The following is a 25,162-nucleotide window of genomic DNA, read 5'->3' on the forward strand; positions in this document are numbered from 1 at the left end:
AAGGCAAGGGCAAGTGTTACATGATTCAAGATGGCCTTAAGATATTGAGAGAGAACCCGACTCGCTAACCAAGCTCAGGTGTAGTCCCTTGACAAATTTCTATTAAGCAGAGATAATTCACAATTTTACTAATGCTTCTGAGAAAACTCTTTATTGTGAAAATGATATTAGTATTTTTGAGATTTCTTTTTTGCTGGTTTATACCAAGCAGTCTAGTTCAAGTCTGTTTCTCCATAGGTAAGAAACTATTGGGCTAATTAATTTATAATCTCACTGGGATTTTTATTGTTGTTTATTTTTGTCTGTTATTTTAAGTATAGACTTTCAGTGTGTTTCTGAAGGCAGAGGAGAATCCTATGGCTTGATTAAAGTAATTTCTTAGGAATGAAAATTCAAATACCCATGAAAAGAGTTGGGAAACATTTCAGTTGACATTTTAAACCTATGAGGGAAGACCCCAAATTGTCTTCAATACAGAGCTCTTCCATCTGAAAGAAACACAAGGGGCCAGATAGCCCTGCTTTCACTAAGGATAATGAAGACCATTGAATAATACACTGAAAATGTTAAACATTAATTATATTCATCATTGTATGTATATTTGCCTTTATCCTACCTTTGCAGTCCCAGTGTCAGTTTCTTGAATGATCAAATAATGTTTATGAAATTTTCTAAATAGATAGTATTTCTCTGGATTCTGTTCATAGGTTAAGAAAACCAACTATTTCCTATCATTTCACAGAATATTTCTAAAGAACTCTACTGTGTAAGAGTTCCACATGTCCTTTTGACTTATTCAGAAAATTTGTAACTAACAATCAATAGGTTCCAGACTTTTTCTAAATGCTAGATATAGAGCAACAGAAATAGAAAAATAATGTCAGAGAAATAAATAAAATATATACGACATTTGGTAGTCATAAGTGAAAAATAAAGTAGGAAATATGAACAGAGTCTAGGGACTTGAAGTTTTTTAAAAGGTAAAGTGGTAAGAGAAGTCCTCATTAGAAAAGTGACATTTAAATACTACTCAAAAGGAGGTGAACAAGTCAAGTCAGCCATTCTACCACACGGGGAATAATTATTCCAGAAAGAAAGAGCCTCTGAGACGGCAGCATACATACTTGGATTGTTCATGAACAGTAAGAAGGCCAGTGTGTGTGGACTAAGATAAACAAGGGTGAGAGTAGTGAGGAGATGAAGGAAATGAGGTCAAATGGTGATGAGAATACACATTAACTACAGGTCATTATAAAGGCTTTGATTTTTTACTCAAAGCCTTTGAAATGGGAACTCTTTGAGTAATGGGGTAGAAAACTTACTTGATCTGCCTTAATATTTTATATCTATAACTAGCTATTGTCTTGAGATAGACTATGGAGAAGGTGGGCATAGATGGAAGCAGAGAAACCAGTTAGGCTGTTGCAGTGATCTGCTTGAGAGGTGATGGCAGTTTTGGGCAAGATGGTAGTAGTTGTCACTGAGAAGTGGTGGGTTTCCTGATACTTTTGACATCTGAAGCCAAGAGATCCATTGGATTAGGGCAGAAAAGAAGAGGAGTTGAAGAATTCCAAATTTTTCCTATTCCCTAATTAGCACAAAAGCTGCTCTGTATATGATTATGTAGCTAAACTCTTTCAAAATTAATTTTATATGGAATTTTATTATTAACTTTATAGATTAAAGGGTATTGCAATTCTAGTTAACCACTATGTATTTATCAAAAACTCAGCAATCCATATGAGAAAAAGATTGTATTTATATATTTATGACTGGGTCATTATGCTGTACAGCAAAAACTGGCACAACACTGTAAGTTAACCATACTTTAATTAAAAAAAAAAATTCTAACACAGGCAAAGATGTATTTTTTCAAAAATTGGTGTTGAACAAGTTTCTTCTGCTTATAAAACCTTATTTTCCTGACTAGAGGAGAAATGCGGAAGGAAGTGGCTCAGTATTCACAATATAGGTACTAAGGGAATGTGTGATTGTTTGACTCTTGGGATCAGTCAAGGAGCCAGTGAGGCTGAAGTCACAGGTGCTCTTTTTATGTCTAGAGATGTTTTGCTCTAGAGAATCTATTTCAAATCTCATACATCCACCTCAACAAAGCATGTCCTTGCTCACAAGGGGAGTCTGTAAAACTGCATGCAGAGATCAATCCAGATCCATCATCATTGCTAGAAAAACAACTCACAGCATTTCCTTTGTTTAATAATGAAAGCAAATAGTATTATCCTCATATTTAGACAACACGTTATGACCAAGGAAATGAAGAATACAAATGGTTAGTGGACTATGTTGTCCTGAAAGAAATGAATTGGAGCGTGTAATTACTGAAGCATATATGGGTTGCTAATAAATACGTTTTGCAAGCAAGTTTTAATTTTTTTTTTTTTTTTTTTTGCTATTTCTTGGGCTGCTCCCGATATATAGAGGTTCCCAGGCTAGGGGTCGAATTGGAGCTGCAGCTGCCAACCTACACCAGAGCCACAGCAATGCGGAATCCGAGCCATGTCTGCAACCAACACCACAGCTCACAGCAACGGTGGATCCTTAACTCACTGAGCAAGGCCAGGGATTGAACCCGCAACCTCATGGTTCCTAGTCAGATTTATTAACCACTGAGCCATGACAGGAGCTCCCAAGTTTTTAAATTTTAAAGATACATAAAATATAGGAAAAACTTTTAATAAATAATACAAAATTATATTTAAAAAGAAGTGACTATTAATCTCTTTTACTGAGCTCAATTTCCTCTTTCTTTTTTATTCCAGAACCTACAGATAGGCCGCCTATGCTGTTAATTGCAAATTCAGAAACAATCGAGGTTTTCTATCTTAATGGTAGTAAAATGGCAACCCTGAGCTCAGTCAATGGAAATGAAATTTATACTCTGGATTTCATTTACAATGAAGATATGATTTGTTGGATTGAATCAAGAGAATCTTCAAATCAGCTGAAATGTATCCAGATCACAAAAACGGGAAGATTAACAGATGAATGGACAATCAATATTCTTCAATCCTTCCACAGTGAGTTTGAATTTATATTATATGCCACCCTTTAAGGATTCCATTTACAGACCAGTAGACAGGATTCTTAGATTTTCTAGCATAGCTAATGGCTTTTGAATATGCAAATATGTATATGCAAATATGAATGCACTTAAATAAATATATTCCCTACATGTTTTGCATATAGACACACATACACTTTGAATGGCACTGTTTATGTAAGCAGTGTATTGAAGAGGTAATTTTAATTCTCTTTTTAATGCTTATTACAGTATCACCTGGTTGAAAACTGTGATTTTTTTTTTTTTTTTTTGCACTGAATGATAGTTCACAATGTGACAGTGAAGGTGGGATTAAAAAAAAATAATAAAAAACAAGAGACAGAGTTGATAATTATAAACTTATCAATTTTAGTGTTAGTTAAAATACATTGAAAACTATTTATTTTATGCTCATTTGTAACAACTGTCTGTGTTTGCTGACATTTTTCCTACTAAATCATAGTTTTATACATCTTTTTCCAAAAAAGTAATTTGTGATTCACTTGATTTCTTTTATTAGAAATTTGCAAACTAGTAACTATACTTTTCTTTCTGAATACCACATTGTTACACACAACATATTCTCTCTCTCTCCTTCTCCCCCTGCTCTCTACCCCTCCCATATGAGAGTAGAAAAATTTATTTCTGCTTGCCTGTTGAAGCTGTATGCCTGAGAATTTCAAGATGTGTCCATTTACTTTATGATTTACAGAAAAAACTTATGCTCACAAATGTTACTAAAAAAATTGGTGAAGTGAAGAAAATATACAATCAAGAAAATTGTGGTAGAATAAATGCAGTTTTTAGATACAGAATATTTGGGTGATTTGAATTCAGTAATATTTTATTAATGTTTGTAATACATAATTAAAGAGGTTGGTTATTGATCTTTATTAAATGTAAGCAAATAGTACCAAGTTTTGTTTGATAATTATGATTGAATTAAATAAATCAGTGCAATTTGTAAGAAGAATGGAACATGACGTGAACAGAAATACATGTTTAACAAATAGGATCCAACACTTTGAAGATCCTCTTAACATAAATAAAACTGTTTTTTAATTTATAAACAAAAATAAAAATAAATAAAATATTTATTGTGACAATGGACCAAGAATGCCTAATGAAATCAGTGGACTCTATTTCAAGGATTCTGTGGAGAAGTGATAACTCATAATAAACAATAAATAACAAGTGGTAGTACATACGGAATGAGTCTATGTGATTGGAGTATTTCAGGCACTAGCTTTGCCAGCAGCTGGAAAGCGTTTGAACATGCTAGTGTCCCTGCCATGTTAGTGATTACTTCATCTAATCCAGATGTATTTGTCCCTAGCAAATGGGATACTGGCAGTCAAATAGCTAGAATATTCACTAGATTGTCAGTTAAAGTTATTTTCCAAGCTTAAACTTTTTTCTGCATTTAATATGCCCTATTAATAATAGTAATACTTTCTTTAACATGTATTTTTAAAACAACTTTTGTATAGTAAAACTCAGGTTGGTCAAGTAAATGCATATTAGAATATTTGTAGAAAGTAATTTATAACTTAGATTGCCTGTGATTTCCAAACAATTCCTGGCAGATGTAGAAAAATAAAGAGATTTTCGTTAGGCAATTCACTAAAAATGATGAATAGAGCACTCATTTTGATCCGCAAAAGATAAATGCAATGGAAATATTTTATTTAGGAGAAATAATTATTGACGAAGTCAGATTTAAGCAATGCAATTTCAGTCACTTTAGAAAACAGTGATTAAGTGTGTGGAAGTAATTCTGTGATGGGAGCAGGACAGAGGTGTGAGCAGGGCGGGGCTCCTCTATCATTGCTTGTAAGCCATGTACTTTATCAACATGTCACAGAACTGCTTTCCATGTGTGTGATGGGTTCTGCATTCACCATAACAATTTGTTAATTGATAATGAAGTTGGAATATTCCTTGCATGTATAATTACATTAAATCTCTGTTGCACCATGTAAGCAAAAACAATGAACTGATTGGAGTATGCCTGCATGCCTGTCACTATCCACTCTTCCAGAGATATCTCTTTAGCATCTCTTCCCTCATTATCTTTGGATAACTTTCTCTGAATTTACCTGAAGAAAACATTCTTTTTTGAAAAAAATACATAACTTTTATTTTTCAAAGAATTACTGTGAGGAGAAGATCAACCATTGCAAGTCAAATTGATTTGAATTAAAAAATTACACACTCTTTTATTGCCATATTGAAAATGTTATTGCATATCTCATCTCACTGGATATCCACTCCATCTGTATATGCAGGAGAGATATGCTCTTCTGTTTAAGAATAGACATGATTTTAACTCTATAACTCAGATGCATTAGGCAATACTGAACGTGAAAGAGAAGGCACAGACAATATCTACCTCTGTGTTCTTTCTGATAAAATAAGAAGGGCAAATACTTGAGTTCCCACTACAGCACAGTTACTTAAAAATCCAACTACAGTGGCTCAGGTACTGAGGAGGAGTGGGTTTGATCCCTGCCCTGGGGCAGTGGGTTAAAGAATCTGGCCTTAACACAGCTTTGTCCAAAATTCAGTCCCTGGCCCAGGAACTTCCATATACTGTGTGTTTGGCCACTAACAAGAACAAACCGAAAGGTAAATACAGATCCCCTCAAAAAAAATCCCAAATCTAGCACAAATAACAATAGCTACAACTTACTGAATTTGCTAAATGACTATATGCAAAATGGAGGAATTATTAATCCACTTATGCCGAAGCAAAAATTAAGACTGTAATTTGGGTCAGACTTCATAACCTTTGCTCCACCACACTGCCCCAGTGGGTCTCAACTTTTGTTTTTTGTTTTCCATTTTAGCCACCCGAACAATCAGGCATACTCACATTAGTAACAGTGGCTCACACACTGTTACTCACACACTGCACTGTTGTGAGTTGATCTTGTCCTAGCTCTGTCGTTAACTAGCTATGGTGCCTTGTACAAATAAATGATTTTGAACTGAAAGAACTTATTCACATAATTGCTAGAATCCTTCCCAGATCTAAACATACTTCTTCCTTCCATTCCCTTCTGTTTGCTATCGTTATCTGTACTATCCCTGTGTTTGTGTGTGTGCATGCCTGCATGTCTTCCTCTCATTTACTTCTTTTTTTCCCTACCACCTAATTACTCACAATAGGTGTATCTTAATTATTGTATAGTACTATTCTCTAAAATATGATCCTGGAATTCCCTTCGTGGCTCAGCAGAAGCAAATCTGACTAGCAACCATGAAGACACAGGTTCGATCCCTGGCCTCGCTCAGTGGGTTAAGGATCCAGCATTGCCAGGAGCTGTCATTTAGGTCACAGACATGGCTCAGATCCCACATTACTGTTGTGGTGGCATAGGCTGGTGGTTACAGCTCTGACTGGACCCCTAGCTTGGGAACCTCCATATGCCTTGGGGTGTGGCCCTAAAAATAAATAAATAAATAGATAGATAAATAAATAAAATATGTTCCTTAGGACACCAGTTTTATGAGATGTTGGAAACAATGCATTTGTGATCAAATGAATTTAAGAGATTTTGCATCTGTTCAACCTTGTTGGAGATTTATATGTATATTAGCCTATTAAAGATCATGAGTCCTTTTATAAAGTACCTATCTTACTCTATTTAGCACAGGATTTCCTTAATTTATTTGAGTACTAAACATTTTATTGGTATTTCTGTGGATGCTTGTTTCTAAGGATGCCAAATGAATGTGTGTTATGTGTCTAATATTAATGTCCCGAGTATTTATTGTTTTATATTATCTACTTTGAGAAATACTATTTTAGAAATCTTAAGGAAGAGTTTCTCAGATTGGATCCTTTCACTACTTTTTTTTTTTTTTTTTTTTTTTAATGCCAGCATATGGAATTTCCCAGGCCAGGGACTATATCCAAGCCACAGCCACAACCTAACTGCAGCTGTGGCAACATGGGGTCCTTCAATGCACTGTGCCTGGGCCAGGCCTGGGATTGAACCTGTGCCTATGCAGCCACCCTAGCTGCTGCAGTAGGATTCTTAACCCACTGTTCCAGGGCAGGAACTCCCTCCCACCTCTTTTTAATGCCTCTAAAAAGGCTAAACCTGTAAGGACTATATATACAGAGAGATACAGAGACTTACTGCTTAGCAATAGTTTTCTAAACTATTTCTTCTCTCTAGTTTTAGTTTGTAATAGAAGGTAACGAGAATTATAGGATTCCCATGCCACATGCCCTAAGACTGTGGTGACAAAACCAGAGACTATTTCTGAATTGGAGCTTAGAGGAATTAGATATACAGCAAAGATTAGGTCATAGGTGAAATTCATGCCAGGAGAGAGTCTAGCTAAAGATGGTTTGTAGTTGGTGATGGTGACAATGTGTATGCCGGAAATGACTTAGAATGCAGCCAGTGTCAAGTAATTCCACTGTAATTATGATCATTTTTCCATGAGCTGTAGATAAGAGTATGGGAGAAGAACCTCTCAATAACAGAAAACCAGTGTCAAATGATGAGATACTGAGAGAGATGGTAAAGGATTATTTAAATGTTTATGAAATATAAATCTAAATTTAAAAATATATATGTACATATATTGTGTTGAGGACATAGTCACAGGTAGTCCAGTTGTTAAAAATGTAGAACTTTGCCATGTAGCTCTGGTAATTTTCTAAGCGCCCTATAAAATGCAGAAGGCCTAAACTTCAGGTCTATGGAATTCCCTTTGCTTTGATTCTGCGCTTTTCAAATAACTTTCAGATCTGGTTTCTCAAATACCATAATTCTAGGAAGGAATTTCTTAGGATGGCATCTTTTAGTAATTGTGTCACTGGAACATTCTATCAGTAGTTATAAATTAACATTCTGTAAACTGACATTCTGGTTGATATATTAGTCTCCTGGGAGTCTGGTAAGCATGAAATAATTTCCCAAAGCCTGATAATCCTTTGGTGAACTCCTCACATGGGTCTCCTAAAAATGCCAATCTAATGATGAGATCTAGGTTTAAAATATTCTGATAAATGTTATTTACCATCTTTATCATCTTAATGAAAACTTTTACTTGGTAAAGTTATACAAGGTATCTTGGCAACTTTAGTTATTTTAATGTAAGAATTAACCTATATCATTTTAATCTCCCTGTTTTAAGATATTATTAAAGAAGATATATCTATCTACCAATAGATAGATATCTAAAGTACAGTTATTCAGTTTAGTTTCACTTTAAAAAAAGCAGATAGTTATACTATATTTCTAAAACTGAATGATAGGGAGAGGCCTATGTACTACTAAGCAACTACCACACTAATTTTCCACCAAATCTGTGGTTTAAATCATGTCCCCCAAATGTACTAGAAAGTGTGGTTATACTTAAGACCTTCACACACAAAGTGTAATATTTCTATAATCAAAGAAGATTATATTTTAATTTTTCATGTTGTTGGGAGATACTGTTTCATTCATTAAAAATAACAAAAACAATCATGGCAAAAACCTTGTGGCTTGATAGAATGTTTCAGCCTATCTCAACTGGTGAGAACAATTTATTATTCATATGAAATACCTCACTTGGCTTTAAGACTTAGTTTGGCTGTTTGCATTGTTTAAAATATATATTGTGAATTTTTTTAAGTCATGAGAGGTGGATGAATTCAAAATTATTGTACAGTTTTAGAGCTTTAGGTACTTGATTCATAAGAAGCAAATAACTGAGTAATATAAAAATATCATGGTTATTGCTACAAAAATTGTGGACTTAAAGGAATGCATTATGATTGTGATTACTTATGCAAAATGCCATTGACAGTTATATCAGGGACTTAGACAATTTGCAAAAAAAGATGTTTGTTCCTAAAATGCAGATAATTGAAGCAACATGCTCCTAATGTATGAATTATACAAATAATAATCTCTATGTTACATTCTATTTCATATGTCTAGCCTGAGCTTTTGTTTTGAGACCTTCAGGTAATGTTGTTTATCCTGTGACCACAGGATAATATTCACAGAATTTACCTGGAGTATTTTGATAACTTCAAGCTTAATAATTTGCATTTTCCAAATTTATTCTCTTGAATTATGGGAATTCAGTTTTTTTTGTTGTTGTTCATATTGAATGTAGTACCTGATTTATTTCTTATTATGTAATGCTAAAAGTATTGAAAGATGACTCTGCCATATATACAAAAAATACTTTATTAGAGCATTTTGTTAGATCTTTAACAAGAAAAATTAATGATATTTTGGCTTGGTCATAGATCAAGTGATAGTAATATATGAAAACAAAAGTTTTAAAAATATATTTTTTTTCCATTCAAAATTGTAACTAAGATGGAGATTGAGTGATTATGTAATGTATATGCCTTGCATATACCTCTTAAATTCTTATAAATATGAATTACTTCAGAATTTACTGATGCAGCTTTTTAATTTAGTGTGTTTGGATTTCAGTGTGAGTTAAATATTCTATATTTCTGAATGCTACGAACTGAATCCCTCCCCCCCAAATTCATATGGTGAAGCCCTAATCCCCAATATGATGGTATTTCATATTTAGATGGGCTTTTGAGAGATAATTAGGTTTAAGTCTTGATAGTAGAGTGCCTATGATGTTATTAATACACTTTCAAGAATAGGAGTTGACCAGAGTTCTCTGTTTTCCATCTGAGGAAACAAGAAGGTGGCCAGGACGAGTCCTCACCAGACACAGAATCTGTTGGCCCCTTGATCTTGGTTTTCCAGCCATCAACCTGTGAGAAATAAGTGTTTATTGTTTAAGACACTTAGTCTATGGTATTTTGTTATAGCAGCCTGAACTAAGACACTCTTCTTTTTTCATTCTAAAAACATAAGCGTATTTCTTTCCAAATGTACCCATGGAGTGTCATGGAACAAATCCCCAGAAAAATAACACTCTGCCGCCATTTGTATAAGTCTTAAGTCTTAGGTTACCTTTTTTTTTACTTTTAAACTTTTATTGAAATATAGTTGATTTATAGTTTATTGTGAATTTCTGCTGTACAACAAAATGATTTGGTTTTACATGTACACACACCCATTCTTTTTCAGATTATTTTCCCATATAGGTTATCACAGAATATTGATTAGAGTGTCCTGTGCTATACAGCAAGTTTCTGTTGACCATTCATTCCATATACGGTAATTTCATATGCCAGTCCCAAACCCCCAGTCCATCCCTCCTCTATGCCTGTCCCCTGTGGTTAACCATAAGTTGCTTTCTAAGTCTGTGAGTCCATTTCTGTTTTGTAAATAATTTCACTCGTATAATTTTTTTTAGATTCCACATATAAGTGATATAATATGATTATCTTTTTGTGTCTGACTTCAATTAGTATGATAATTTCTTAGGTTATCTTTGGAATAAAATGTCTGAGGTAGAGAACTGTAAACTCATCACTGTGGGGCTAGCCTAAATCCTTATTTCTCCTGTATCATTCCTCAATTCAGAGATGCCCTAATAATACCTTTTAGGATGCCCCAGTGTGATTTCTAGACATAATTTCCACTCTTATCAAACAAATTAAACTCATCACTTGATGACTTGTTTTGATCAGTTGACGTGGCTCTTTAAAAAAAAAAAATCTCCACAGAACTCATGCCATTTCATTACTCTTATGTAATTGATCCTGACACTAGAGTGAGTTTAATATCTGAAATGTTTGCCATTAGTGAACATGACTGAGGAAGCATCCTACAAATATTTGGTCATTGAACTTCTCAACTGATATTTCTTCTACCAGGCCCGATACAACTGATAACATTGGCTTAACAGGAACCTCTCTTTATTTACAGAATCAGTCCACTAAAAATACAACAATGCACATTCCTTTTCACCTTTTGTATATTGGAATTAATACCCAGGTGAAACAAACATTGTTTTCTAATTGTTGTGCTTCATATTCTGGGTCTATAACTTGGATACATTAAAAAATATGACTGCTATGAATAATAAACAATAATAAAGTAATTATGTAAAATAAACTATATTAAATACTATAAATATGTAATAATAATCAGTTAATTAAAACTCTGTGTTTTTGGAGACATGAATCAAAAGGCGAAAGGTAATCCAAAATAATTTAATACGTGACAATGGAAGTAGTCTACGTAACAAGTAGTCTCAAAGATAATCATGGGCAAGGTGACAGTAAATTCTTACTTAGAGGGCAGGAAAAAGAGTCAGAATCCAGACTCAAGATTTAGAATAAAACCTGTTTACTAAAGCTGTGCAGAAGAAACAGCACAATGGAAAGTTGGTAACCCACTACACCTCATTTCCTGGATGGCCTTCATGGAAAATGTTACAAAGAAAAATATTCCATAGAATTTTGACTTGAAAATTGAGCAAGTTTAGTGAACTTAAAAGCATTGGTGGTATGCTTTCAAAAGCATTCATACAGGAGAATAAATCTCAAGAGTCCATCAGTCTGTTAAGGGTTTCCTTCACTGGCAATCAAATGTAACACAGAACTCAGACTATAAAGAATGTATTTTCTTTTTGGTGTCATGATAGAACTTGTGTTTTACAATTATCACCCAGAGTGCCCTGTGAAGACTGTGATAGTGTATCTAGAAGAGAAGCAGAGAACACAATTGAGAAGCTATTGCAGCATCCATAGGAGAGAGGGCAGTATCTTGAGCAAGGAGAATAACAGCTGAGATGGAAAGAAAGTGCTGTTTCAGATGAAGGCCTTAAGATTTGCCAATAGATTTAATACCGGGTGAAGTGAGAAGAGATAAAAGTAGAATGAAGGATGAATCCATTTGAATTTCAGGTCAAAGGAAGGTTTTGCCTAATGGGAAAAAAAAAAAAAAAACGATACCTTTGTGTAAACTGTTCTTATTTTTTCTAAGTGTAGCCACCCTAGGAAATGCAACTGGCTTGTGGCTTGGGTTAGAAGGAGTTGAGAAATAGTGGAGCGGGAAAGTGGAAGGAGGTTGAAAAGCTCATTCATCTATCCTTCCTTTCTAACAAACATCAAGCAAAAATATACAAGACCCATTCACATACCTGATATTGGCCTACCCTCCACATGACGCATGTTCTTTGTCTTTTTTCATAAAGACATACATAGATAGCATGTAGAACTTTATGACTATTATCAAGAACTGATACTCATTTTTTTTTTTTTTTTTTTTTTTTTTTTTTGGCCATTTCTTGGGCTGCTCCTGTGGCATATGGAGGTTCCCAGGCTAGGGGTCTAATCGGAGCTGTAGCTGCCAGCCTACGCCAGAGCCACAGCAGTGCAGGATCCGAGCCGCATCTGCAACCTACACCACAGGTCACGGCAACACCGGATCGTTAACCCACTGAGCAAGGGCAGGGATTGAACCTCATGGTTCCTAGTCGGATTTGTTAACCACTGCGCCACAATAGGAACTCCAAGAACTAATACTCATTTTGACTACATCTCATGTGTTTAAGAAACAGAATCGGAGCCTAAGAAGAAAGAAACTTTCCCTAATTAAAGGAAAAGAAATTGGGCTCCATAACATGCCACAGATTCTGTTCCTGATTAAGGATGTACCCGCTCATAGTACACCCAAATTGAACTTCTTTAATACCATTTTAATTATTATGCCAGGAAGTCAGAACCTTTGATTGCTCAATTCAGTTTATTTAATATTGTCTAGGAATAAAGTAAGTACACACTTCCTGATTGTGATGAGGTAAAAAATTAAGTGCAGTAACATCATCTCATCATTCAGAGGACATTTTCAAATGTTCTAGCAAAGAAAAATGGTATAAAAGCAAAATGTTAATTTTCCACTAATACCAAGAGACACACAAACTGAGGAAAATATAATAGTTTCCTTATAATCTTATCATTTACATATTTTCATTTTCACCTGGTTTTCTCTGCATTTATATTAGAAACACTGTAACACTCTTCAGTGAAGGCAACATCATAGCTTAAGGGACACTGAGTGGAAGTAAAAATGTTAAGTTAAAATATTCATAAAAAATAACAGAAATGTGGATAGACATAATCTGTATTTGGAGTGTTTTTGACATTTTTGTGGTGTCTTCAAAATTTATATCATTCTTGGCTCTTTCGCCTATGCTAGACAATAACTTAAATGTGGTTCTTTAAATATGATGCATATTTAATGTTGATAAAGGAAATACAGTAAGTGTATGCCCCATAACCTCGCCATTGCTCTGATACTCCTTTAAGCCACCATATCTCTTCTGAAAATTGCAGGATCTTCCTAACGGGTCACCTGCTGTCAGACTTATATCTTTTTATCCACACAGAGCCTAGTATGGTCTTTAAAAAGCTTTTAACAGATGTCTAACTTCCTTGCTTGAAACTGTCCTCAGGGATTTTATGTTAAAGACTACAGATTGAACAAAAGTGTTTATAGTATATCTGTTCTTTTTGGGAATTCCAGTGTAAGTACAATTTAAAAAAATCTTTAATTGTATTAACCCAAAAAGATAAAAGAGAGAAAACAAAGCATGTGAGATAATTTAGAATACTAAAGAATGGATGATTAAATGATAAATGAATTAGGTGGATATTTTTCTGCTTTGCTGAGTACCAAGATGAAGAACCCCAGAAAGGGTCAAAATTAGACTCCATCCCTCTGAAGGGACAGATAGGGACAAGGTTAGTAATAAGAGAGTTAGTTTAGAAGCTGTTTTGAGAATAGCGAGGCTCCTAAAATCCCTCCCCCATTCTCCACAGCCAGTTGACTTCTTACCCCCTGCTTGAACAGAAAATGGGGTGTTTTATTTCTAAAGCAGTTAAACAATGAATGTCTGGATTAGTGAAAAGAAGCCCCGAGACTATGGCTATGGAGCAGACACTACAAAATGGAATAAGAAGAAGGCAGGGAGGATGTCAATGCTTTAGCAAAAAGAAGAATAGATTACTGTATTTTTTCACTTGGAGAGAAATCTTAAAGGTTTTTTTGTTTTGTTTTTGTTTTTTTTAACTGAAGTATAGTTGATTTACAATGCTCTGTTTTAGGTGTACAGCAAATTGATCAAGTTACATATACACATATTTATTCTTTTTTGGATTCTTTTCCATTTTATGTTAGTACAAGATTTTTTTGTGTCTTTCTTTTTTTTCTTTTCTTTTTTTTGGGGGTGGGTGCTGAAGCCGTGACACAGGGAGATTCCCAGGCTAGGAGTCAAATCAGAGCGGGAGCAGCTTGGCTACACCACAGCCACAGCAATTCCAGGTGTGAGCCACGTCTGCAACCTGCACCACAGCCCACCACAATGCCAGACCTTTAGCTCATGAGCAAGGCCAGGGATTAAAACTGAGTCATGGATACTACTCAGATTTGTTTCTGCAGAGCCATGATAGGAACTCGTAGTATAAGATTTTAATTATAGATCCATGTGCTATACAGTAGGTGCTTGTTGGTTATCTATTTTATATGTAGTAGTATGTATATTTTAATCCCAAATCACTAATTTATCCTTTCCCACCCCCATCACTTTTCCTCTTTGGCAACCATAAGTTTGTTTTCTATGTCAGTGAATCTTTTTTTGTTTTGTAAATAAGTAAATTTCTATCATTTCTAGATTCTACATATAAGTGATATCACATGACATTTGTCTTTGGTTTACTTCGCTTAGTATGATAATCTCTAGGTCCATCCATCTTTCTGCAAATGACATTTTCATTCTTTTTATGTCTGAATATCCCATTGTGTATATGTACCACATCTTCTTTATCCATTTATTTGTTGATGGACATTTAGGTTGTTTCCATGTCTTGGCTGTTGTAAATAGCCCTGCTATGATCACTGGGGTACATGCATCTTTTTGAATTAGAGTTTTCATCTTTGCCAGATATGTGCCTAGGAGTGCTATTGCTGAAACATACAGTAACCCTATTTTTGTTTTAACAACTTCATACTTCATCTTCTTCATAGTGGCTGTAACAATTTGCATTCCCAGAGTCTTTTGTTTGTTTGTTTAAGAATTATGTAGTAATTAATTACTGCAAAGAGAGACAAAATATTGGAACACTAAAATAACTGTTTAAGAAGGAAGTATAATCATATTAAAATACTTTCTTCATCTGTCAACAAAGATTTATAATAATAATAATTATATATATATTGAGAATTAATTAAAAATTAAGAATGAGGAAGGATAAGGGGAGAGAAAATATGAATGTGTATATGTATATAGGTGGGGGGTATAAAGAATTAACTCTCATCATGTATGGTAGAAAACTAATAGATTAGATGTAAACTTTAAAAACTAAAATTATAGTAGAGACATCATATAAAAGTACGGAAGTAAATACAATTGAAATAGCTAAAATAATTGAAAGTAAGTAGAGAGAGGTGAAGTGGGCACTGCTGTTTTTCACCATTAAGTCTTGATGGGGTGTTGCTTTTTAAATCATGTACATTTACTATATGATAAAAACTTAAAAATCACATTTAAGCCAAAATAACCCCTGGTTTTATGGGGAATCATTACAAATTCCATCTGCTTACTCTAGTCTACCTGCTTCTGATAATCTGCTACCTCATCTTTTCTCATCCATCCATAGTTTACCTATGATTAGCTCCTACTTCTACTTATTTTTATAATAAATATGCCAAGCTCATTCCTCCTTGGTAGGCCCTGCTGCCCAATCTCCATGTGGCTAACATCTTGTCCCTCTGAATTCAGGTCAAATATCATCCTTCTTAGAATGTCCTCGGGGACCGACAGCTATAAATCATTACCTTGTCTTATTTTCCTCATTATTCTGAGACTCTCCTACTCTGCCCTTCTTGAGAAGGGGTCCATATAAAGGATCCCTACTTTGATTATATCAAATATAGTTGTTTCATCACAGTACTACACTTTGTAAAAATAGAGCAGAAAATTTCAATACAAGTTATTTTTTAAATTTCCCTGAGTTCATGTATGAGCATTTATGGAATATCCTTTATGTTTTAGCATTAGGCTTCATTTCAAGTAATTTAAGGGAACCAAAACTATTATTGGTAAAACAGTTTAGATATAGGTCTAAAAATGGCTTTCAAGTGATGGGAAGTCAACAAAATCTAAGTTTAAAAACTATAGGGATTTGATTACTGCATTAGTTATCTGTTTCTGCATAGCAAATTACCCCTAAACTTAGTTTCTTAAAAATAGCAAACATCTAGAAGTTTATATTGTGGTTCAGCGGGTTAAGAACCCGACATAGTGTCCATGAGGATGTGGGTTCAATTCCTGGCCTTTCTCAGCGGATGTCGCAATCTAGCATTGCCCCAAGCTGTGGGGCAGGTCACATTTGTAGCTCAGATCTGGTTTTGCTGTGGCTGCGGCATAGACCTCAGGTGCAACTCCCTGGTCTGGGAACTTCCATATGCTGCAGATGCAGTGGTAAAAAGAAAAAAAAAAAAAAAAAAAAAAAAAAGCCAAGTAAACATGTATTATACTTTCTGTGGGTCAGAAATTCAGGGATACTAAGCTAGGTGGTTGTTATAGGAATTCTCATGAGGTTGAAATGAAAACATTGGCCAGGACTGCAGGCATCCAGTGTCTTAACTGGGACTGGCAGAATGGCTTCCAAGCTCTTTCTTGTGATTATTGACTGTAGACCTCTGCTCCTTCCTACGTGGGCCTCTGCACAGAGGGTTGCTTGAGTATCCTCATAGCATGGTAGATGACTTCCATGAGAATGAGCTATCCAGAGAGAGAGAAAAAAAAGGAAGTTATAATACCTTTTATGACTGACTTGAAAAATCACACTCTATCATTTCTACCAGTCTATTTAACAAGTCAGTCACAAAGAACAGCCCACATTCAAGTGAAAGAGAATGGAACTCTACCTTGTGGAAGCAGTATGAAAACATTTGTAGACACATTTGTAGACACAATTACTAATATCTTATTATCAATTTGTTGTTTTTTCTAGTTCTGTGCTATTCTCTAGTGCATGCATATTACAAGCTTTTGCAGAGACATAAGCTAAAGTGCAATCTTTTAGTTCCCTCTAGGAACTAATATTTGTGGGATATCTACTACATGTCATTATACTGGGTTCTTAATGTTTGTTGCCTGATATAATTATCTGACCATTTTGTAAACTGGACATTATATTTATTTAATATAAGAACAGAGGTTTTTATGGAATAGAACATACGTTTAAGTAGGAGGGTGAGGCTGAACTAAATGATGTATTCTCTTTGCTTTACTTTGGTATAATCACACTACAGGCCTTTGATCCAATTTGGCTGCAGGCAGAATTTGATAGACAAACTTCTTCATAATTTTAAAAAATAAACCCTATTTTAAAACTGGGATACTTCAAAGGAAATCCAGCAATTCTTATTTTGGGTTTCTTTGACACCATAAAGCATTTCTGTATCAAAATAGTCAGCTGAAATTAAGCTTGCCTTTTTGGATAGATGTATAGTTTGTTTGTTTGTTTGTTTGTTTGTTTTCCCTTTTATGGCCACACCTGTGCCATATGGAAGTTTCCAGGCTAGGGGTCGAATCAGAGCCACATCTGCAACCTACACCACAGCTTGGAGCTATGCCATATCCTTAACCCACTGAACAAGGCCAGGGATCAAACCCTCATCCTCATGGATACTAGGTGGGTTCTTAATCTGCTGACCCACAATGGGAAGTCCCTTTTTTTTTTTTTTTTTTGTCTTTTTGCGTTTTCTAGGGCCGCTCCCATGGCATATGGAAGTTCCCAGGCTAGGGGTCCAGTCGGAGCTGTAGCTGCCACCCTACATAGCAACACGGGATCGGAGCTGCGTCTGCAACCTACACCACAGCTCACAGGCAACACTGGATCCTTAACCTACTGAGCAAGGCCAGGGATCGAACCCGCAACCTCATAGTTCCTAGTCGGAGTGGTTAACCACTGAGCCACAACGGGAACTCCGGAACTCCCTACTTTTAAGCCATGATCTAGATTTGTCAGTCCCTGCTAACATGTATTGCCTATTTAAGTTACCTTTCCAGTCCTTATGGGAATTTATATTTGCTATATCTGGCTAGTTGAAGATCATATAGCAAATAAGGAAAGAAAAAAACAAGTACTCAAATTTGTTGCTGCATTATTTTAAAAAAGCTAAAACCATGACTCACAAATATATAATAAACATATGTTAAGGAGTTGTTTCGTTCATTAATAAGAGAACCAGCAGGATAGTAAATCTAGCTCAAAGGAGTACAAAAATGACTGAATTTTATTTACAAGAAATGAAAGAAATAATTCTGGTTTAAGATTGTAAGGTTAGATATAAAATTACTTAATGTCACACTGGATGGTAAAACTGGGATTATATTTACTACCTTATGAAAATTATTTGCATCTCTATTGGACAGAGATTATTTATAATTTTTCAATATACACATTAATATTTAACTTCATAAAGATTGCAACCTAATCAGCATTATATTGTGAATTAAGAAAAGGAGAATTAACTAAACCTTGAGAGGGCCTGTTAGACAATGGTCAAGTTTGGCATTTAAAGAGCATACATTCCTTTTATATTTTTTTCTTAGCAAGATTTTGACTTTTGTTCTCAATTATTTTGTGGTATCAATTATTAAATAATCCTTGTGTAGCAGTATTTTGCTAGAGCTGCCGTAACAAAATACCTTAAGCTGGGTGGCTCCAACAACAGTTTATTTACTCATAGTTCTGAAGGCTGGAAGTCTAAGATTTAGGAAAGCCTAAGGCCTTAGCCTTTCTGAGGCCTCTCTCCTTGGCCTGCTGAAGGCCTTTCCTTATGTGTAGGCATCCCCAGTGTATCTGTATGTCCTGATCTCTATTTATAAGGACATCTCTTTTTATAAGTCAGTTTGGTTTCGGACCCGCCCTAATGGACTCATTTTAACATAATAAACTCTATAAATATTTTATTTCCAAGTAGTCACATTCTGAGGTGCTGGGGCTTAGGAGTTTAACATATATATTTGGGGGGAAAACAATTCAGTCTGTAACACTGAGCGTTTATTTCATTTTAGTGAATCAAAAGTGTTTAGTCTAGGAGTTCCCTTTGTGGCTCAGTGGAAATGAACCCAACTAGTATCCATGAGGATAAGGGTTTGATCCCTGACCTCTGTCAGTTGGGTTAAGGATCCAGTGTTGCTGTGGCTGTGGTGTATGCTGACAGCTGCAGCTCCAATTCAGTCCTTAGCCTGGAAACTTCCACATGCTGCAGGCGCAGCCCTGAAAAAAAATTAAAAAAAAAATAAATAAATAAATAGGGATGGGCTGGGGGTTTGGGATGGAAATGCTATAAAATTGAGTTGTGATGATCACTCAATACACAACTATAAATGTAATAAAATTCATTGAGTTAAAAATAAATAAATGTTTAAGTTCTATATTCAGTGATTCTGGTAATTAATTACCTTATGATATGATTAAAAAACTAATGTTGTTCATCCAATTTTAGATTATTGTATTCATCTTTTAAAAAAATTTCCCTTAAATTCTAAAATTAATTTTCACTGGGTACAACTATACATTTTTACACCTAATGTTTATTGGGTTTGAAAAAGATTAATAGTTACTTATATTTATATGATACCTTACATGTTTCAAAATACTTGATAGAATTGCATTGTTTCCTCGGTCCCTGCCCACTGCAACAAAGCATTGAAAGGCAGGAGCATTACAAATTTATTACAGTGAAAGTACGCTTTCAGAGAGAGCAAGAGAGTGTGCAGGCCACCCCATGAGTCAAAAAAGGGGTCCGCCCCACTTTACCATTGGGTTTTTATATCCCTATGCTGTAGACCTGAGTGGAGACCTAATTATCACCACTCCTAGCCCACTGATTCTTCCTACTCCTTCCCACTGTCCATGTGCAAAGATGGAATGTTGATTGGTCTTTGTATGTGGCGTATTTGATCCTCTGATTGGTCTTGGGCAGATGCCTTATTTGTATGGAGAATAGGTTATGTAGAGGTGGAGTGAGGAGTGGGTCACATACCTTTCCCAGTAGGGATTTGAAAGGAGCAGGCCAGGTTGTTCAATGCAGAGGAAGGGGCATTATAGTGAGACAGGTGGGACAATGATAAGGGTCTGGTAATTTTTATCTTGGCTTGGGGCTTTGGGTTTAATCTCCTTGAAAGGAATTTGAAGACTATAACATAGTCTCAATATTTTTTTTCATTGTAATTTAAAAGTTTACCAATATTGATATTTAGATTATTTTATGATTCAGAAGTGAGTGGTCAATATTTTCACATGTTATAGATATGAACAGAAAAGCAACCTTTGCTTTTGGCAATTAAGAAATTGAGTGGAGTTCCCATCATGGCGCAGTGGTTAACGAATCCGACTAGAAACCATGAGGTTGCGGGTTCGGTCCCTGCCCTTGCTCAGTGGGTTAACGATCCGGCGTTGCCCTGAGCTGTGGTGGAGGTTGCAGACGCGGCTCAGATCCCGCGTTGCTGTGGCTCTGGTGTAGGCCTGTGACTACAGCTCCGATTAGACCCCTAGCCTGGGAACCTCCATATGCCGTGGGAGCGGCCCAAAGAAATAGCAAAAAGACCAAAAAAAAAAAAGAAAAAAAAAGAAATTGAGTGACCATAAAGCAGTTATTTCAAAAGAACAGTGAAAGCAAAATTCTGGTGACTCTTGGTTGAAGAATGAATGAAAGGAAATCAGAGAACCTAATAGCGGGAACATATTTAATTTTTTTTCTTGTAACAGTAAAGTAATAATGGTCTTAATAAAATTTTGGAGACATATTTGTAATATTATAAAAATTTCCTAACACATTCTAAACATTTTATCCAAATTTTTTATTCACTTATCTGTCTGTCTGTGTATCCATTTGCTTACTTGAACTCTTTGTTTAATTGCTTCAATTCTCCATTCTTAATAAAATCACATTAAAAGCAGATAGAAACTTCAAATATAAGAAAAGGAAACAAAACCAATTCCCACCGTCACTGTGTTTGGCTAATTATTAGATTCTTTAGTGAGACCTTGCTGCTTCAAACTAAAATGGTTGTTAACAATACGTATTGTTTCAACAGCAGAGACTATTTCTACAGTGATACAGACTTGAAAGAAGGTGCGAATGCTGTCACACAGCTCTTTTGTCTGAATTTACAATTGCGTAGACTAAGGCAACTGCATTCCTAGAATGAGAGATGGGTCATTGAATGGACTTTGGCATATACTTTATCTGAACCCTAGGTGTTTGAAATGACATTTGTACCAGTGGGTTGTGTTCTCTAGCTGATATAATAATGCAAAGGGAATAAGAAACAAAGCAAAGTATACATTTCCACATTTCTGGAGACAGAGAAATATTTCAGTTTCCTAAAATCCTGGCTGCCTAACTGTTTCATGCAGATTGTGGAACATTTAAATACTTATGTTTCCATAAAGACTCTGTAATTCAGAAATGAAACAATAATTGATGGCTTGAAAATATCTATCTAATGAATTGAAATATCAGCTTTCTGCTTGTCCTTGTAGGATTGAATAGAAATTTGCACAAAATTGCTGCTTTCTCTACCTTGCTTTGACCATATATATCATTACAAATATAATGATGACGCATACATCTATATTAGCCTTTCTGTTGAGAGAATATCATTTGCTGTAGCCACATGTTACTAAAAGTCTTTTGAAGAATAGAGTAGGAAGAATGTTTAGGCTCAGATGGCAGAAGGAAAAGCTACTTAGTCATTGAACCATAGATCTGTACTAAGTTCAAACAAGGTGGTATCCAATTATAAATAGAAAATATCACTGTCATAAAATCCAAGAATGCATATGAACCAGAAATTTATTTGTGGCATTGTTGGGGGAACAGTCTTAGGGCAATAATGGAAATACATATTTATAGGCATTTTAAAGAAAAAGAATGTTTCATATGTGACTAGATGAGATTCATAGTTACACATGAAATGTAAATATGGTCAATGTTTTATAGGCTAAAAAACCATAACTTTGGGGGTTATTCTTTCTAATAGATAAATACTCAAGTCAAAAACAGATACATTCTTCTAAAGGTACACCCTCCATACTAACCACTAGCTTACGACTTTTAAAAAAATTAAATTTGAATTAATGAAAATGTTATACAATCGGAGTTCCTGTTGTGGCACAGTGGAAACGAATCCAACTAGGAACCATGAAGTTACGGGTTCAATCCCTGACCTCGCTCAGTGGTTTAAGGATCTGGCATTGTCATGAGCTGTGGTGTAGGTCGCAGATGCGGCTCCATGTAGCGTTGCTACGGCTCTGATGTAGGCCAGCAGCTATAGCTCTGATTAGACCCCTAGCCTGGGAACCTCCATATGCTGTTAGTGCAGCCCCAGAAAAGGCAAAATAAATAAATAAATAAAATGATATACAATATTCATGTTTCTAGTCACACTAGACACATTTTAAGTGTTCATTAGATATAGTTGGTTAATCATTATTTTATTATATAGCATAGATATAGGATATTTCCATCATTGCAGGAAGTACTATTCAACATACACTTCTAGAAATTTAATCAGTCTTTGAGCAGTCCTGTTTTGCAGTGCCTACATATACCATAGAACAAACAAACAAAAAAGTATCACCCTTCCTCTTTCTTTATTTACAAGTGTTGGATATTTGTATACAAAGGGAATTACACTCTCCTTTTCCAATCTTCCTTTTTTTTTTTTTTAATAGAATGAGGTCTGAAAATAAAGGTTTACCTTAAACTGAGAAAAATTTACTCTCTTACTACTAAAGCATTTAGCTGTATCATTGAACTGGTTATGCTCATTTGGTTAAATGAACTATTTTCGACAATTGCAAAAACTAGGAGAAATATGATAAATATCTGGTTTTTAGGATTTAGAAACCCTTTATCCTTTTTTCTAGGTCATCCTCAATCCTTAGTTAGTAAGAAGAAAGTTATCAAGAGATAGCCATTATCTTATAGACTAATTATACACTTATTTTGGCATAGCAAGAAATTGTCTTTGCAGTTTTTAATCATAATATTGCCTATACTTTTGAAATATCCTCTATGGGGATTTGGGGAGACTTATATACTCTTTGGTTTATGATACTAGATTTGAATCTGATTTCAATGATTTTGTGTGTATGTTTTTCAGACGTGCAGCAAATGGCGATTGACTGGCTTACCAGAAATCTCTATTTTGTGGACCATGTCAGTGACCGGATCTTTGTCTGTGACTACAATGGGTCTGTGTGTGTCACTCTGATTGATTTGGAGCTTCAGAATCCTAAGGCCATAGCAGTAGATCCAATAGCAGGGTAAGAAATTCTTTTTTTTTTTTTTTTAAATAGCATTTGATCTGGAACAGTTTCTGTTTATGAAAAAAATAAAGAATATGATGAGAGTTGTGGAATATAAAACAATATGCTCAAAAAATTTTAGTGTTGATTTGAACAGCTGAATTGAAGGAAGGAAAAAAAAATTTTATAACCTCCCATGTGGAAGCTGGAAAATACTAATTCCTAAACACTTCAGTAGTAAAGGGCTAACCTAAGACACAAATAACCTGCTACTTTCCCAAGAATTGCTTTGGGGTCACCACAGAAAGGCCCTGGCATAGTTTTAGTTTTAGTTTTTGTTTTTGTTTTTGTTTTTGTTTTAAAGGGAGGCTTAAGTTACTTAGCAGTGGACCTTGTAGTTAGCAAACTTTGAAAATGCTACCTGAAAGATGGATTGTTAACATACAAGTTCAGAACAACATATAGGATTTATAAAAGGGGCAAAATACATATTCAAGTGTACTAGTAAAACACTAAGTTTATATTGTTAGTTGAAACCAACTTGTCCCCTCTAGCTATTGATATGTAAATGCTATATTATTATTTCACTAAATTAATCATCAGAATCTATCTTCACGTTTTCTTTTATTTCCAATTTTATAAGCCACTGTACTGGTTAAAAAGTAGCCTTATTTTATCTGAACTGCTTGGGTAATAGGCTTGTTCATCTTTGTTTACTATTTTATAATTTGCCAAAGTACAGGTATAAATGTTTAAATTCCCCGTAACTTTGTTCATATAATTAGAAAATTAATGCAGGAATTATGCTTTACTTTTACAAACACTATGTGTTATTGGAGTGGGGAGATATAAAGTTCTATAAATTCACTTTTTATCAGTAACTATTGGGAAAGGATACTCTCAAATTAAGGGGACAGTGCACAACTGTAGTTGGAAAAGTTGGTGTTTTTCCACATGTAAGTTGTAGCAAAGATTTGAAAACTCAGATTTTATCCTTGTTGTTTTAATCATCCCCAGGCAGTTCAGGCTGAAATGTCTGATGGAACATATCTTAAACTGCCATAAGCCTCCATTCAATAAATGGGAAAATATTTACTGAAGAAACAGCTGTCATCCATATGTGGACTTTTGTCACTCTTTACTTAAAGTCTGATTGAATATTAAGATGCATCATCACAATGGTTCTGGTTTTGACAAGAACAGCTTGCACGTAAGAGCTTTGCTAGGAAGGCTGTGCAATATAATTCTTGAATGTAGCTCTATTTGTATTTGCGGCAGATGGTTACTTGACTCAATCTGACTGCAGTGATGCTTCAGAAGACATTAGTAAAAGAAGTTGTATTTAAACTGATTTTTTGGGTGTTGGATAAGGGTAGTAAGGAAGAATTGGAAGTTTACAAATGCGCTAACCATATTCTTTGGCATCCTGTTTAGAAATATATTCACTTGCATGTTTTTCCCTGGATGTGCTAACTGAATTTAAAATCTTACCTTTAGACAATCTCGTCTGTCAAAAGTGTTAAGAGGTGAAGCCATTGTGTTTTTTCACTCTTTCTACCACTCACATCCTTCTCCATTCTTAAAAACAAAGATCCAGAGACCCTTTTCAAATAGAACTGCCAATCTGAAATATGTGAATACCATCTCCCTTTCTGAACAGCAGCATATTTTATGTCCTCAAGCTTTCTATTTCTCCCTGTCATTACATGAAAGAACCATATTTTGTCATTTTTGTCAAAGGAATTAGGCGTAGAAAACCCCCACATTGCGTTTCTTCTCTGCTGGATTCCTTTGGGCCTAGTAACTGTTTAAATGTAATTTTGTCATGTATCATTTATCACAATAGGTTCTGTGGAGTTTTTTTTTTT

General features: G+C 34.9%; 1 protein-coding gene across 5 annotated transcripts in view; it reads left to right on the top strand.

Annotated features, from left to right (window-relative positions):
- LRP1B (LDL receptor related protein 1B) overlaps positions 1 to 25,162 on the top strand; it is a 1,884,722-nt gene that overhangs the window by 871,769 nt on the left and 987,791 nt on the right. For all 5 annotated transcript variants that reach the window (XM_084998912.1, XM_084998914.1, XM_021076285.2 and 2 more), the window contains 2 exons: positions 2,781 to 3,038; positions 23,150 to 23,312. In XM_084998912.1, coding sequence (XP_084855038.1) covers positions 2,781 to 3,038; positions 23,150 to 23,312 — 421 coding nt within the window. The remainder of the gene's footprint in view (positions 1 to 2,780; positions 3,039 to 23,149; positions 23,313 to 25,162) is intronic.

This window comes from Sus scrofa, chromosome 15 (genome assembly GCF_054392235.1).
Source record: "Sus scrofa isolate SSC_HxYL_T2T_F1_AM1 chromosome 15, Sscrofa_HxYL_maternal_Yorkshire_Landrace_v2.0, whole genome shotgun sequence".
NCBI classification, from domain to species: domain Eukaryota; kingdom Metazoa; phylum Chordata; class Mammalia; order Artiodactyla; family Suidae; genus Sus; species Sus scrofa.